Source organism: Amia ocellicauda, chromosome 1 (genome assembly GCF_036373705.1).
Source record: "Amia ocellicauda isolate fAmiCal2 chromosome 1, fAmiCal2.hap1, whole genome shotgun sequence".
NCBI classification, from domain to species: domain Eukaryota; kingdom Metazoa; phylum Chordata; class Actinopteri; order Amiiformes; family Amiidae; genus Amia; species Amia ocellicauda.
The window spans coordinates 6,645,134-6,662,866 of NC_089850.1; the positions used below are offsets into that span (position 1 = coordinate 6,645,134).

Consider the following 17,733-nt stretch of genomic DNA (forward strand, 5'->3'; position numbering starts at 1 on the left):
ACCTGGGACAGGTGAGCAACAGTCCAGTCCCTGACACTGGGAGCCAAGGAATTGGAAGCCGGAGGGAGACAGCGGAGGTCTGAGGATGGGAGAAAAGATCCAGGACCAGTGCCAGATGGCCGGGGAGAGAACCAGGAGTAGGGCTCACGGTGCCAACGGATCCAGAGACAGAGACACGCAGGGAAGTAAGGGAGAGGAGATCCAAGGAACGACGTCCATAAATTTGGGATTGGCGGTCACGGTATGGCGAGAAAGCGATGGAGGAACAGCAGGTTCCTGGTGGAAAAAGGCAAAAGTGAAGAATCCATTGCAGTAAGCAATCTTCTAGCCAAAAGGCAGGATAGTGGAGGATGAAACGCAGGTAAAGGCTGAATTATGATTCTGCGTGTGTATCTCTGCAAACATGCATGGGTGTTGTACGCAGATGTTCGCATAGGTGTCTGCCAACATACTTGCACATTTATGAAATCAGAATCTACAGAAAACCAAGAAGAAACACAGAAACAGAAACCCATTTTCTATGGTGCATCATTTGTGTCATACATAGTTTCGTGCACAATATCTGTAATTAATTTTATGGACGAAATTATGAAAGAGGGTTTTCATTTAGACCATGAAATTAAATGCAACTTTTACATTTTGTGCACAAAATGTATTTTTCATGGCCATGATACATACCCGGGTGTTAATTCCGTCCACGGAAGGCAAAGTATATTTTATTTTTCATCCACAAAATTGCTAAGTATGAAATAGCTATTTTGTAGGACAAAATACTCGTTATGTGCACGAAATTTGAATTATATGCACAGAATGTGAAAAATGTCCACGAAATGTGCATTTCAAGAGACAAAATACTCATTGTGTGCACAAAATGATGTATGACACAAATGGCATCCCATGGTTTGGTGAGACCTCTGCACATGTCCAGAGTAGCTGACAGTCTGTTAGTGAGTTTCGTCAATGAGGAGATGCTTTTTAAATACTTTTGTTTGTCACAACATCATTTTTCTGACCTGGGGCCTGTTTCAGAAAGCGGGTTTAGTGAAAACTCAGAGTTAGTTGACTCGGAGTTGAGGGAAACTCTGGGTTGTCGGATTCACAGCCAGTTCAGCTCAAGTCTGAGTCACTTGCTATGGTGACATACTCCATGAAGCTGACCTGCTCGCTGGCAGGTTTTCTTCAACTAACCCGGAGTTCCTCCTGCTCACAGCAGGCTTGCAGACTGAAGGAGGGGTCAGACATGGCGTGTCCTTTCCTTGAAGAGCCAGCTGATATTGAAGCACAAATACTCTGCTGAAATCTCCGTCGGGAGAGGGTGATCAGAATCCGCCTGGATGTTTTCACTGGTCTTTGAATCCTGTGTTCTCGGAAACAGTGCTCCAGCTCCACAGGCCCTACGAAGGGGTAATGGAAAGCCTAGCGAGAGACCTGTACAACTTTCTTGAACTTGTGGCCAAGGACATGACAATACCTTATTGAGAGGAAGTGATTAATAGAGTAGACTTGTTGAGAGGCATTCACATCAGTACCTGATAGCAATGCATTACAAATCCATCTTTTTAATATTTCCAGGATTGTATAACCCATGGCTGGACTAACCCTGTTTTAAACATGAAAAAATATCTGGCTCATGATCTAATGTATATTCATGAATACATTCTAACTTCTTTTGATTATTAATGGAAGGGACCCACTTCAATGGGCAGTATTAAATGTGTGTCTGTAGATTTTTCAAACCCATTTTTAGTTTCCTGCAGCATATATTATGATTGAAGTATAAGTATAAGTATAAAGTGAAAAACAAATGCTGCAAGAAATGCCACAGTTTTGGTTTAGCATGAAATATACATGGTATAAAACTCTGAAATGTCTTCTTTTAAATGCATGAGAGGGTGCCTCTTTAATAGGCTTCCCCAGTCTCAAACCCCTAAGTCTCATCTGTCATTCATTAGCCCTGTACAGATGTGAATTAGATTAGCAGTTCCCCCCCCTTCTACCACAAATAAAGAGACCATTGACTGGCAGTCAAAGCATCGCCTCCCTGCAGCTCCAGACAGGGGCAGAGACAGACTTTCTCAGCAAAACTTTTGCTGCTAGGGAGACAAGACAAAAAGAAGCATGCTACACACAGAGTGCTTCTTTCTGGGCTTTCTGAAATCTAGGACACATTTGTAAATCCTAAATCCTCACCAGAAATCCTCACTGGGAATCAGCCAGTTGGTGAGTGTGTTATTTTACTCTTTCCTTGATCTTTATTGATGTTTTTTTTCTGCAGAGCACTCCTGTAGCCCCAGGAGATTATAAAGCATTGCTCTCTGTGTGTCTTATTCATTTTCATATATTATGATTTAAGAGATATTTTCCCCTTTGAAGAGGGAAAATCATCTATATATTTTTAGGGTGTTTAAAATGTATATGCTTTTGTTGTGTTACTTTTTTGTTAAGTGCTGTGCTGAAATACGGATTCATATATTTTAAGTTATTCATACCCACTTGGTTTTCAATTAACTTGGAACATTAAAAAGTGATAGATTACTTCTTAAAATAGATGGCAAAATATGACATGATGGATATCTATCTGTTCACGACATCTAACTAAATAAGGGGTCTCAGTTATTATTTATTTATTTATTTATTTATTTATTTATTTATTAGCAGATGCCCTTACCCAGCGGACACATCCCTGGCACAGTTAGTAGTAACGATCAGAAGTATCTCTCACCTGTACAGTTTCACTCAAGAAAACAGGTTAAATTCAAAATGGTTGTCTGACAGGGTACTTACATGATCCAAAGCTATGTGGCACATTCAATTCATTAGAATCTCTGACTGTGTAGCTTGGGGTTGTCAGGCTGAAGGCTGCTTAGCACCGCAGTGTAACCACATCTGTTTAATAGGAATGACATTGATTGAATTCATGTTGAGATCTACACTGAGGGGCTGAGTTGGTGTGCAGTGTCTAACAGACAACAATAGACGTTTCCCTGGCACAGTCAGGAGCCCCAGAAATGCATCGCAGTCTTTTTGTTCATGTCTGCTGAACTGAACAGAAAGTTAAGTTCTTTGTTTCAGTGACCTTTATGGTACATCAAATTCAGCATTTTACACATTGTGCCAAGAGAGCACTTTCTGGAGAAATAAATGTTAATTAACTGACTCTTCCACACGATTAACCTTTTCATTTTGAGGGAGTAGTTTAGGTCCTGTGATTTGATTTCCATTGGTCATCTTAAGATTTGCGACTGTTACAGCCGTTTCCTTCTGATAGCTATCCAGTATGTCATACCCACTGAGCAAGTATAGCACCTGTAGCAGTAGGGAAGACACCAACATACATGTAATGTGTGATTTAGCAATCTCCACATACTATGAACTGCATTCAAGATTTTGTGAATTAACTTCAAAGTCCGATGTACTATATTATGAAAGACAGCTCAAAAGTAGGCCTCCTTCCATGCGAACACTGGAAGTGGTGCTGACAAAACCACATCAGTCCCAGACCTACACCTCAGCTGAAAATTTAAAACATGATAACAGGACACAAGTCTGGACTATTCCCACAATGGCCACCAACTTTTCAACGATAGATCTGTCTCCAAAGTTTTCAAACTTGACTAAGAATACCAGTCAGAAATCCCAGTATTTATATCTGCACAATATTTGGATGCATTTGACACTACCCACCAACTATAAGAGAATTAAGAGACCACTCCAAGTTCAGAAATCAATGTTAAGTGGTCTCTTAATTTTTTCCAGAGCTGTATATGTGTAAATACTCGCTTCCTTACCAGACAATGGGTTTCCTAGAAATTGAGACAATTCCTGATAAACTCCCAGTTCTTCACTTTTCTCTGCGTCTTCCAGCCAAAGCTAAAATCTGCTTCCACCAGCTCATATGCTGGCTTTGCTTTTGTTTTCAGCACTGCAGCACAGGAATTTCAAAATCATTCCCAGTCAATGAGTGTGATCTGCGGTGTCTCTCAACCCCCTTGACCTGAGCAAGGCCATTATTATTATTATAGGTGGGGGATGGGGGGAGGCATTTGAGAATTATTCAGTGTCCAATAGGAAACCAGGATGATTACACTGGGGAGGTATGCAGGATGTAAACATTAGCAGAGAATTTGAAACTACTCCATCTAACAGCATTTCGCTTTTTTTGGTCTCTAGTAAGAATGTCACAACAGTTACAATTTCCAACTTTCCATCCCTTGTTCATATTCTTCACTGTTGTATTTAGTTTCTATCTTGTATTCTTATAAATTCAAATTCCAAGCCTTAAAATATAGCCAGACACGACCAGTTCCACAATTTGAGGTGAGGCTTGGGACGATAGCAGCCCTAAACTATCAATGATTGTTTTGGTTGTTTTGTCTTAACACTTTTGTATCGATCTATATGATTTAAATATCAAAAATAAATATTGCATGTCTTACCTTCCAAGTGTATCGACAGCAGAGTTTGAAAAAAAATTATAATAATTTAACTGCAATAAAGTCCAATATATTTACAGTCAGCCCTCTGCATTTTAGAGATGAATTCATGTTGTTATTGAGAAAGACAATGATATCCACATTATATGGGTTTATAGAACAGAGTTTGTTGTCTGTATTTTAAATTATTAATTATTCCCATTTTCATGAACAGTCGTTGCACAGAGGTTTCAGGAATCAATCAATCAATTAAATGAATGAATCAATCAGTGGCAGTCTTACTTATGTTATGCGGCAGTGAAGGAGTATACTATATGAGTATGACTACTGTATACAATGGAAAAATCAATAGTGGTTTCATTAACTTAAAATATATCTGATACCAAAACAATGGCAGCAAAATCTAGTTCCAGATATCCACCAGTCCTTCGCAAATGAGCTATTCTTCCACTGGTGCTCGTGGGTGATTTTTTAATGATGCAGACACATGCTATTCATTGATCTAGCTAACGTTGTTTCAAGACCTACCTGGGCAAACTTAGCCAGAAATAATGCAAACAAAGTTTTACAAGTGGGGCAGAAAAATTAAGAAAATACAAGTGGAGAAGAAATTACATGAAAGTTTACAAAACTACTTTCCTCTCAATTCAAATGAGAAAGAAGCAGCAGTGGATTGAAAGCGCCAGCAGCAGCGGCGGTAACAGGTAAAACAAGCTGTATCTTACTGGCTTCATTCTGTCCTAGTTATAGCTAGAGAATATTGTTTTTCGAGACCAATGCAAAGCAATCACACTGAGAAGTCAAGTGAATTTAGTCTTTACATTCCTAATACCACTACTATTACTACTCACAGTAACAATTATAATAATGATAAAGTTCACAAAAAAATATATTATAAAGTCTTCTTTCTACTTGATATTATAATCATCACCATAATCAGCACACACATCTTTCATCAAAGCCTCTGGCAGGGTCTAAAGGGAGGTATCATGAACCGCAGCTGGTGCACAGTTACACAGTACAGATATTCATATTACAGCTGGCATGAGCAGGTAAAGTCACTTTCATGGGGTTACGCACAGACAGTCAGGGACAGAGCTAGAATCGGGAGATGGAATCGGCCACCTTGCCTCCTTGATGAAATCTCCCAAAGGCTGCACTGGCTGGAGTCGACATCTAAAAATACTGAGTTCAGCAAACAAGCTTAAATTCACACAATTATTGTTTCTTTTCATAAAATATATAATTGCTTAAACAGGTTAATTATTTTCAGTGACAGAGCCCCCTGGACCACAGTCTCTGTCTGAACTGCCCAAACCCACCAGCCACCCTTGCTCCCTGGACTTTCTGCCACCCCTTCCGGAGAAGAGCTGTCTGTCAGAGCCTCCCCCTTTAGTCTGCCCATGGATTATTTTGAAAAGATCTGAAGCATTGACCCATCGTTCCAGGCCCAACTGTGATGTACAGAGCAATTTCAATGGACTTCAGAGCATTAAGAGATACTACTATTTTTCCTCATTACCAGGGCTTAATTTGTGCAGAAATTTAGACTGTCCACTCCGGTACCTCTAAGCACAGCTCTGGCACCTCATTGTGATATGAAAAATGTGCATACAATTTAAAAACCAAAGACAGTAGTGGTTAAGATGACATCTCAGATTTGTATCATCAACCCCCCTGGTCAACAATTCTACTTCAACCCCTGATTGGCAATGCGACACCGCCTCCCCGGTCAATAGCTCGGTTGCACTTCACAAACTTAGCGCTCTGATTCCTCTGCCACACCTTGTACATCCACTCTCTCACAGACATATTTAGCTCTGGTACATCTTGATATGCTCATTACATATGAGTGTTCACATGAACTTTAATTTTTTATAAATGTTTGGTGGGATTTGTGTTTGGCACGATTTTTAACTAATTAAGTAACAGCAATAGGAAATAAAGTACACAAGCAAATTAATCCCAAACTGGGAGAAATGCCATAACTATAAATGTGAATATAATAAAGTATAAAACTGGAACTTTAACTATGTGAATTATATTGTATGTACCAATGTCATGTGACATTTGTTTGCTACACAATGGACAATTTCCACCTCTAACTTTCATTTAACTTTTTCAATTCGCATTTATTACTGAATGCAAATCTTATTAAAAGTTTCAGCCAACTGCAGCAAAATGTATCATTCCAGTCAAATGCTTCTTAATATTTTTCCTGGAACCAATCTCATATGCTCCACATTGACGGTGACACATCAAGTATAGGCATATTTCAGAAATTCATTTGGAATGAGCTCCTGTGATTCCTCACTAGATACACTTGCAGTGGATACATTGTACTCTGACGGCAAATATGTGAATCTTCTAAATTAAGGAGATTGTAAGTGAAATAAACAATTACCTTCAATAGGAAAACATTTACTATTGCACATTTACCATTTCCCAATGAGGGAAAACAGCAGAGACATACCACACAAAACTGAGTGCTAACTTAAGTTGTTTTCTGCCACAGGGTGTTTGTTTTTCATCTTAAAACTAGGGGTGGTGAATTTAAAATGATGGGAAAATGTTATAATTATAGGCCCTTGATAGATAGATAGATATTTTGAAACATCAACTTTTTATGTAAATGTCCACTTGATCATGTATGATACAACTCTAAAGAATGGAGACAACAGTGAAAGAGATTTCTGACCTTAAATATAGACTTCGCCAGCTGATAAAACATTGAAATTAAACACACTGTGAATGAAATGGAGAACCTCTTAACCATATATTTCACTGTAAGAAAACAAAAAACAAAGTTGGCCATGCAGACCATAAGCATTCCTCAGTACAAAATACACTCTCTATCATTTAATTTAGTCATATATTAGACACATTTAGATGTATTTCGATTTACTTAGGTTTGGCAATTTAATGTATATACCATCTAGCTTTATTGTTAAATGTGAAATACAGCATTGCAATTCTGTATTGAAATTAAACTAAAGCATTGGAAAAAAATGATTTTCTGATTATTTGCTTTGCTGTTTTCCTGAAGAATAAAATTAAAACTTGGCAGCATGTATACAGTACCTAATCTTAATACTCAAGAACTGGACCAGATACCAATTCAATCAAGATTTTCCTCAAATGTGCAAAATAACATTTGTGTGGCTGAATGAAAATCCCCCTCCCAGTGCCAGTAGCCCTCAGTGAAGTGTTTATATAAGTGAGTCTGGGGACATTTGGCAGTTGTTTAGTTTGCTTCCTGAGCCATTGAAATGCAGGGTCACGTTAAAGGTCAGTTTGGAGACTGTTCCACGGGAAGGAAGGTTGTAACATACTTTTGATTTTACTAGCAAAGTGCCCTGCCCTGCCCTGTGCAACAGTGAGGCCCAGACAGAGGAAAGGGCAATCCAGTCTCTTTAATGACAAGGATACATGTGACTTTAAAGTGAGACATTGTTGACCTTCTTTCCTGACCTCAGTCAATGTAGGTGTTTGCTCATGTGATAAATGCATGGGGATATACTTTCACTTCTGTAAACTTTGGAGAACGCAGGAGCAGCGTATACATTCAGAAAGCTTACAAATTAATTTTGAGTTCAGCATTAAACCAGGCTTTACAATAACCACAAGTCCAAATATGCTGGCAGAGCAGAAAAACTATAGCAGCAGCTTCCTTCACCCCACTCATTATAGGGATAATATTTTAAAAATCTATACACAGAAACTTCTGAATGTTTTTGGTCATATGTAGCGTGATGGAAGAGCATGGGCTTTTCTGCTGTGCTACTGCATAGAAAGTAAACCAAAACAATGTTTACAAAAAGCTTTGATTTTGTATAATTGTTTTGTTGTTTCCCACCATACCCACTGTGTTTCTAATTGTTTACAGCTCTACACTGCAACGCTGAAGAAGCTGTCAAGCAGATGTCTGTCTGAATGTAATTTGCATGTATAAACATAAAGAAAGCTGGTAATAATAACAATATGTGCCATTTAAAGTGTAGGTTTTACAGAAGAGGCAGGAGGCCTAGGGTAAAACAAAAAGGGTCAAGTCAGTAGTTCACACACATACTATCACCCTTCCTTCTCCTTGCCACTAGCCAATCTCTCACACTGATTGACTACCAGAGGACACATGCCCACTCACAGTAGGAAGAGGTCTGGCTCACTCCTTGTCTTTCAGTCATATGCCTAACACGTGATATGAAATCGAAGTCAACCTTTGTCATCCCACATTATTGCTAGATGTGCAATAGAGTATATTTTATTCCCCCACCCCCAATGACAAAACAATGTAATATCCCTATATAATCTTGAACATAAATACTGGCTACTGTGTACATTAACCTTTGTTCCTTTCAATTGTCGCTGTGTTTCTTCCACTAAATCAAGAACATAAGAACGTGTTAGCGTCCCCACAATTTATTTTGGATTGATCAGCTTCTTTTTAAAGTTTTCATTGCCTGGAAACCTTACCGAAAACAATTTCAACAATGTGAAACCTGCTTTTATTAATTCTCCATGTGTGCTTTTGTGTTTTGTTCTATGTAATTAACCTCTAGGACAGATACCGCTATCACTGTAGTCCCGGTTCCCTCACTTAGACCAGACCAAAAGCATTTTGTCTTCACAAGATATTAGTCTAATCATGCCAACATCAGTCATCACTAGATCCCCCAAAACGTGCTCCACACAAGCGTACTGCAAACCACTATCCAAAAAACTTGACTTGCTCTCTGTGCCCATATACAACAGAACAACAACAAACTGTGGTAATGTTTCAGTCTCAGATGTCACCCTATCATCATCAGTCAAAACGAATTTATACCATCTTAATTCTTCATTCCTAGCTCTGAACTGCTCATTTTAGCTTTTGCTGAACTTCTTTCAATACAATCTAAAGGGAAGGGAATTCAAGGCTTTGGTTGAAATAAAACCTAGTAATCCATCTCATGTTCCCACTGAAGTCAAAACAGCAGACCTTTCAGACAGTACCTGTAATTTAGTAATGTATTCTCCTGTAAGATTGCACTTATGCAACAGTTGTCATACTCTCGCCTTGCTTTAGTATCACTTGTATTGTTTATTTTGATTTCCCCTATGCTCCTTTTCCCTTAGCTCTTAACTTTGACTTAACATCTTGTCTTATCAGAATTGCACTGTATTATTGCACTTTGTATTGCCCTTATATTTTGCAAGTTGCCCTGGACAAGGGCATTCGGTAATAAATAAATAAAAACATAAAAAATAAATAATAATAATAATAATAATAATAATAATAATAATAATAATAATAATAATAATAATAATAATAATAATAATAATAAAGGAATTCAGCGAGCCTTTTATCGTTTTACAATCATACCTCTATACTGTGTTATACTGTGACCCAGGGTCCCTTCTGGAGGACGCATTAGTCACTGTAGTTCACATTTTGTCTTCCCCACAAATTCCTTGGAAAAGGTTTTTTTTTTCTGTTTATTCAGCCATGCCTAGTGAGGGAGAGCTGAGTTCGGCTGGGGGTGTTTATAATGCTGAATACAAGCCAAGGAGAGTTCAAGGAAACTATTAAAGACTTTGCCATACTTACTGTTGACATTTCAGGCTGTGAGTACAACACATTTAATAAAGCATTCAAAAACAGTCCCAGCTGACACCCTGGCCCGAAGCTCTGAAGAGCCATGCTTACCATGTGAATATAGGGGCTGATATACACTCACCTAAAGGATTATTAGGAACACCTGTTCAATTTCTCATTAATGCAATTATCTAACCAACCAATCACATGGCAGTTGCTTCAATGCATTTAGGGGTGTGGTCCTGGTCAAGACAATCTCCTGAACTCCAAACTGAATGTCTGAATGGGAAAGAAAGGTGATTTAAGCAATTTTGAGCGTGGCATGGTTGTTGGTGCCAGACGGGCCGGTCTGAGTATTTCACAATCTGCTCAGTTACTGGGATTTTCACGCACAACCATTTCTAGGGTTTACAAAGAATGGTGTGAAAAGGGAAAAACATCCAGTATGCGGCAGTCCTGTGGGCGAAAATGCCTTGTTGATGCTAGAGGTCAGAGGAGAATGGGCCGACTGATTCAAGCTGATAGAAGAGCAACTTTGACTGAAATAACCACTCGTTACAACCGAGGTATGCAGCAAAGCATTTGTGAAGCCACAACACGTACAACCTTGAGGCGGATGGGCTACAACAGCAGAAGACCCCACTGGGTACCACTCATCTCCAATACAAATAGGAAAAAGAGGCTACAATTTGCACAAGCTCACCAAAATTGGACAGTTGAAGACTGGAAAAATGTTGCCTGGTCTGATGAGTCTCGATTTCTGTTGAGGCATTCAGATGGTAGAGTCAGAATTTGGCGTAAACAGAATGAGAACATGGATCCATCATGCCTTGTTACCACTGTGCAGGCTGGTGGTGGTGGTGGTGTAATGGTGTGGGGGATGTTTTCTTGGCACACTTTAGGCCCCTTAGTGCCAATTGGGCATCGTTTAAATGCCACGGCCTACCTGAGCATTGTTTCTGACCATGTCCATCCCTTTATGACCACCATGTACCCATCCTCTGATGGCTACTTCCAGCAGGATAATGCACCATGTCACAAAGGTCGAATCATTTCAAATTGGTTTCTTGAACATGACAATGAGTTCACTGTACTAAACTGGCCCCCACAGTCACCAGATCTCAACCCAATAGAGCATCTTTGGGATGTGGTGGAACGGGAGCTTCGTGCCCTGGATGTGCTTACCACAAATCTCCATCAACTGCAAGATGCTATCCTATCAATATGGGCCAACATTTCTAAAGAATGCTTTCAGCACCTTGTTGAATCAATGCCACGTAGAATTAAGGCAGTTCTGAAGGCGAAAGGGGGTCAAACACAGTATTAGTATGGTGTTCCTAATAATCCTTTAGGTGAGTGTATAAAGACAAGCCACTCATAATGCAAGCATAATGCAGCTTGGCATTCCACTGCATCAGTTTGCAAAGTATGGTAAATATTTTTTATATTTACTAAGAAACATTTTTTTTGAAGGGAGCCGCCATGCACGAATTGAAATATTTGTTGAGATCTATGCAATATATATATTTGTCTTATAAAACCAACGAAGCTGAGGGCTCATTGTTTGTGGTATGAGTATGCGTGCTTAAAAGACAACCTATCCAAACCACGGAACAAATAGAAAGAGATTGCAGGCTGGACAATAGTTAGGCTACTGCAGGGTTTATATGGCATCTCTGGTGAAAGGAGTTTATACACATATTATAAACATTTTATATATGTACATAACAACTTGCACAGCCTTTCCCAAAATGTTGCCAAGAGCATTGCGCTTGTTAACTACATTTCAAGTCCAGATTTCCAACTCTTTTGCAACCAGTTCAAAACTATTGCAACAGTTGCCACGAAGTCTTATCTAGCAATGATGTCATACCTTATTGCAACATATTCACCTCTATCGGTGCTTTGCCAGTTGTTGTGAATGAATGCTAGAATATTGCATTGTATTTTTTTGTTTTGTTTTGTTTTGTTTTCTTCATGTCATTAAGTTTCTAAGCATTTATTTTCAATTTAGATCATCATGCCACGTTGGTGGGTCCTCTGCGTGGTGCTGGGGAGTTCCTGGGTGCTACGCAGCCTCTCCCAAAGTGGGAATGGGGATATAGACGTTGGCTCAGGTGATCCATTTAAAAGCCTGAGGAGCAACCACACTGAAGAGCTGGAAAAGGAGCCAGAGAGAGCTGTGAGATACGAGTCTGATATAAGCAGCTGCTCTGTGAACTTTCACACTGCCCAGTCCAGGCTTTGGGGGTCTTCCAGACAGGAGGTCAAGGCCTGGGAGGAGGAACTCAAATATCTCAAGGAGATCCTGCATGGCAACCAGGTCTCTATGGACAGTCTGATCCACACAATCAGCACAGAGGTTGGGGAGCTGAGGTACCAGGAAGTGATCGAGGAAAGCATCACTGGGATCAAGGAGGAGAACCTAAATTGTGACAGGGTTGTGAATAAAGTCATGGAGGAGTTTAAAACACAGCTGGAGGGAGAGGAGCCAAGTTCAGCGGAAGGAGCTTTGAAGTGAGTTGGTCACCTTCTTTAGCAGGTCAATGAACGGTATTTCTTGTAAAACTAATGATTAACAACAACAACAACAACATAAAAAACATATTTCAAATTATAATGAGATTATGTACCATTTGGGTGCTTTATCACAGCATCTCCAAAAATGGCATCTCGTCTCCCCAAGAGTACCCCTGGTTAAAACAACCTACTCAATCCCCAGTCTGTCTAGTGAGTGAAAGCTTGTTCATCCAAGCCTGGGTGAAAAAAGAGAAATGTTAATATTGGTGCTAAAGTTAACTATTTGTACATGCTGGTTGGACTTTAATTGTGTGTCTCTGACTCTTCACAGAGTTAAGGAGGAGTACCTGAGCATTGAAGGGATGCTGCACACAGCAGAAACCATTGCTCAGAAACTGGAGAGTGCATCGCAAGCCCTGTATTCTTCTCTGAAAAGACAATTGGGAAAGTCTCACTCCTTTCACTGAAATATAATTTATTTTAATACATGCATGAGCACAGCACTATTGTAAAGTCAGCAGAGGCCAGGGGATCCTACAAACAGTGTTCCCTTTCACAAATCACCTTGAATTGTGTTTAGTTGTGCTAAATGAAGGTTTGTGCCATTTCAGCACTAAAAGGTTCACGTATTATGTGGTCACTTTTCAGTAATGGTGTATGCATATTCATAAAGTGAAGCTCTTGAACACCAAAGTCATGCACCATTTATATTAAAAATGTAAAGTAAATACACAAACAAACAATTAATAAAATGTTCTTTATGTTATGTCAACTTTTTCTTATTGAATTCCAAAGACATCTTAAAACATACCTTTTTTATTGTGAATCTAGTGAATCCACTTTTTCACTGCCAACGATGGTTTACAAATGCAAAGACATTGTATAGTTTCACTGGTTATTATATCAACTGACAATCTAACTTAATTTTCAGACACAAACATATTGTTTATTACTCACTACCAAAATGTTTGTTGTTGTTATTGTTTTGTATTTTAACCCATATAGTAATGTATAATAATATATTATTATAATCATAATGTTTTACATGTCCAATTTACTTTTTTCTTCTCATACAGTACATGTACAATGCATTAACTGGACCATGTCCTGAATACTGCGTTCAGTCTGTGTACTACCGTGCAAACAGGGTATACACCACGTGGAGAAGATCCATCGATAACTCCCAGGCTGGAGCGCATGGCTTATCATAATGAACTGAAAGACCAAAATAACCCTAACCTACATAAGTCATGATTTGGTCAAAATCTTTAAAGTAACAAAACAAACAAGCAATTATAATATCTGTGCAGAAGAGATCAAACAAAATGTGATATTACAGTGTTTTCTAGCTGTTTCTTAAGAAATCAAATAAAATCCAATGAACAAGGAACCTTCTTATTTCAAATCCCATAGTTTCTATCTGTTCTTTTCTATTTCCAAATGTACTCTTATGAAAGTTTACCAGTTTAACTCTGCTTGGTAATTTGTCTGTTTCTCCGTGCTTTTAAAGTGCATGTACTTTACTTTGCTGTGGTTTTCCATAGCTTGTTTCATGGTTTAATATACCTCTCTACCACCATCCTTTTACACCTCTACCTTTCTTTACATATTCATACACTCTGTGTATTTGAACAAATAGCACAGGAAAAGTAATGCTGGATCCAAGGTGCTTCATAGAAAATGCTGACATTGAAAGCTGGGTGAGAACAGTGAACAATTGGTTCAAAGACAAACAGCTTCCTAATTAGCTAAAGAGTTTGCTCCATGATTGAGTGATTTATAAACATCAGTTTTTGCTTATATGTGGCACAGTTTAATCTGAGACCCACATTGTAAGGATGTGACTTGTCTGCAACATACTGCAGTCCCCAATTGTGTAACAGACTTTTATAACAGTGGTCTATTACAATCATCATGGGAAAATAAAGTCATTACAGAACCATTACAGAAGCATAAAGGAAATTGAGGATGCATTTTACCCATGTTCATCCTGGCAAGATATTAGGTTATTTTTGCTGCTCAGTAAGTTGTCCTATTCCCCACAATCTCTAACAAAATACCTTCTGTATCCTGTCTTGAATGCACTTCCTCTGAATTCTCTGATGATTTGCTCTGAATTGAATTTGGAGTAGAGGCTGGGGCCACGTTAATCCTTTGATGAATATGAAAAGAGCATGTGGGTTCCTGATTCGGGGCAGTTCTAACACATAAAGGTTCAGAAGTGTTTAGGAGTTGCCAAAGTCAGACACAGGACAGGTGAGAGAGCTATCTTGTTGTGTTTCTACTTTCACACAGTTTTAGCATTTTTAATCTTGTTTTAATTTTGCCTTAATTTAAGTTAATTCAGTACAGCTGCTGTGTGGTTACAGTATAATAGATTGAAGGAATTTGGAGGAATTCCAGTGATTGCATTGTGCCAGGTCTAGTCAGTCAGGTGTCAATTGGTGGCAAAGAGATACTTTTTGAAAAACAAAAAGTCAATAGAAGTGCCAGTTAGCATTTCTCATCTTGCTTTTACTGTGCTGTTTCTCTGTAACAAGAAAGTCAAGCAGTTGAATTGGGGACAAAAACCAAGAGACAGTTTTCAGGGCACCAACAACTTGCTAAATTTAGAAGCATATGGCCACTGCAGTGTCAATATTGCAAAATGATTTCATCTGTGAACGTTGTGAGCATGTTGAGGTCCTAGAGATCCATGATCTTGAGACTCTAGGAACGTTGAGCCCTTAGAGCAGGAAAGTGTGGAGAACTGCTGGGTCCACATTGGAACCAATGACATAGGAAAAGGAAGGGCAGAGGTTCTGCAAAACAAATTTAAAGAGTTAGGAAAGAAAATAAAGAACAGAACCTCCACAGTAGTTTTCTCTGAAATACTTCCCGTACCACGTGCATTGCCAGGGAGACAGGCAGAGATTACGTGTGGTTGAAATCCTGGTGTAGGGAAGAGGGTTTTAGATTTATGGAGCACTGGTCTTTCTTCTGGGATAGATGGGACCTGTACAAACCAGATGGTCTACATCTAAACAGAAGGGGGGCTAATGCATTGGGAGAGCGTATGTGCAGAGTAATTGAGAATCTTTTAAACTAGGGATCAGGGGGGCAGGGAGCTCTGACAATGGGAGATGTTCCACTAAGGAAAGAAAACCAAGGGAAACTGCTAGTAGGAAAGTCCTGACATGTTTGTACCTCAATGTCAGGAGATAAGGAACAAGATGTCAGACCTAGAAGCCACAGTGCTGGCGTGTGACTATGATGTTGTAGAAGTGACAGAAACATGGCTTACAGAAAATGATGGGGATGAATACAAGCTGAAAGGATACACACAGTTTAGGAGAGACAGGAAAAATCAAAGAGGTGGTGGGGTAGCATTATATGTCAGAAATGACATTGAGGCAGAATAACTCAGATTAGATCCTTTTAACGAAACACAATCTTTGTGGGTTCAACTTTTGAATAAAAGATCCAGCAGATTAGTGGTAGGAGGGTGTTACAGACCACCCAACTCAGATATTCAGAAAGATGTTGCATTGTACAATGTAATCAGGACTGCATGTAGTGAGGATGTGGCTGTTATAATGGGGGATTTCAATTTCCCAAACATAGACTGGGAAAGCTCAGTTGGGACTACAGAGGCAGAAATAGAAATGGTTGAGATGGTAAATTACTGCTTTCTAACTCAATTTGTCAGGGAACCAACCAGGGAGAGTGCATGTATTGACTTGATATTTTCAAATGACCAAGATAGAGTCAGAGGGACACTATTTAGAGAACCAATGGCAAACTGTGATCACAACATGGTTAGCTTTGAGGCAGACTTTCAAAAAACAAGGAACAAGTCTAAAACAATGGTCTACAATAAGCAAACCTTGAAGGTATGAGGCGACACTTAGAAGGGTTAGACTGGAGCACACTGGATACAGATTCAGTTGAAAATGGATGGTTATATTTTAAGAATATACTACTTGAGGCTCAGGTGAAATTTGTACCGAAACTTAGCAAACTGAGGACCAAAGAACATTGGCCAAAATGGTTTAATAGAAGTATGCAAACAAATATCAAGAGAAAGAAAATGTTGTATAGCGCATACAAGAAAGATAGAGATGAAACAAAATACAAAGAATATATTGAACTGCAAAGCGATGTTAAGAGAGGGATCAGGAAAGCAGAGAGAAATAGAAAGAAAGCTTTTTTCAATACTATAACAGAAAGCACCCCTTTCAACACATTATTTACAGTATTCTGAATGAGGCTGCAATGCACACACTGAACTTTACCTCATGTAGTTTGATGTTATCTGTATAATTTATTTTAATTTATTATTTTTAATTTCACTTCCAATAAGATTTGTCAAGTGTGATCAGATGAATAGGACTCAGGCAGGAAACAAACCTTAACCGTAATGTGAATCAAGGTGACTATCATTATTATTTCTATGAATTGAAGCAATTGGCAGATGTTAGGTAAATCACATTTCACAGCCTGATTTTGGAGATGGCCATGACACCCCACTGTTGGGAAAATTGCTATGAGAAACTAGAAACTGACGTGGACGTTGTGGTCCAGAGGGAATATTGATTTGTACTGATTAACTTACAGCACCGCCAGTAGCAACCTGCTGTTTCTCTGATGTCTCCTATTAAAATGAGTGAGGCCTTCACACCTGTGACAAATCTTATCGCTTCTGAGATCTGATACAGTTCGACCTCAAAGTGCTGTAACTGCCAGCTTTATTTTTTTGTCAGTGTTGCATTTTATAACATATAACTTGTCTGAACTTGTGACAAACCAAAACCAGTTACATTTAAAGTGACTATACATGATACATAATACCTCACCTTTTATTTAAACACCTTTCTTCATACCAGTATGTTGACTTCACTTCACTGTCTGGGCGAAGATCATTAGAAAAAGAAATCACGAGCACACCCAAATTCTTGGAAGATACAAAGTGACACTGAAAGAAAATCATGCAGAGCTTTACAATAATGTATGATGCTCCAAAGGAAAATTCTGTAATCTCATTTGGAGTATATTTCATGGAGGTAATTTCATGCAGTAAGATATACCAGTATCTACTCATTGTTACATTTATTCACAAACATAAGAAACCTAACTGTGAGGATATCTGGTCATCTCCTCCACTTTCCATTCTGATTTAGACACGTGTGTGTGTGAGTGCGTGTGTGCGTGTGTGTGTGTGTGTGT

At 38.9% G+C, this 17,733-nt stretch overlaps 2 protein-coding genes across 2 annotated transcripts in view; one reads left to right on the forward strand and one right to left on the reverse strand.

The window, feature by feature from the left end:
• The window catches only part of ephx2 (epoxide hydrolase 2, cytoplasmic), a 117,627-nt gene extending 113,664 nt beyond the window's left edge, over positions 1–3,963 (reverse strand). Inside the window, exons 1-3 of the mRNA XM_066710291.1 lie at positions 3,789–3,963; positions 2,785–2,886; positions 3–276 (exon numbers count right to left, since the gene is read on the reverse strand). The gene's annotated coding sequence lies outside the window, so the exon portion shown is untranslated. The remainder of the gene's footprint in view (positions 1–2; positions 277–2,784; positions 2,887–3,788) is intronic.
• Positions 2,027–13,897, forward strand: LOC136753983 (uncharacterized). The gene is made up of 3 exons (XM_066710385.1): positions 2,027–2,220; positions 12,023–12,525; positions 12,860–13,897. The coding sequence occupies exons 2-3, from the start codon at positions 12,029–12,031 to the stop codon at positions 12,993–12,995; spliced, it is 633 nt and encodes a 210-aa protein (XP_066566482.1). The 5' UTR covers positions 2,027–2,220; positions 12,023–12,028; the 3' UTR covers positions 12,996–13,897.
• Positions 13,898–17,733: the final 3,836 nt, after the last annotated feature.

Coding starts and splice junctions, on each gene's coding strand:
- LOC136753983 (XM_066710385.1), top strand. CDS start 12,029: ATGCCACGTTGGTGGGTCCTCTGCGTGGTGCTGGGGAGTTCCTGGGTG. Junction 12,526..12,859: donor TCAGCGGAAGGAGCTTTGAA/GTGAGTTGGTCA, acceptor GACTCTTCACAG/AGTTAAGGAGGAGTACCTGA.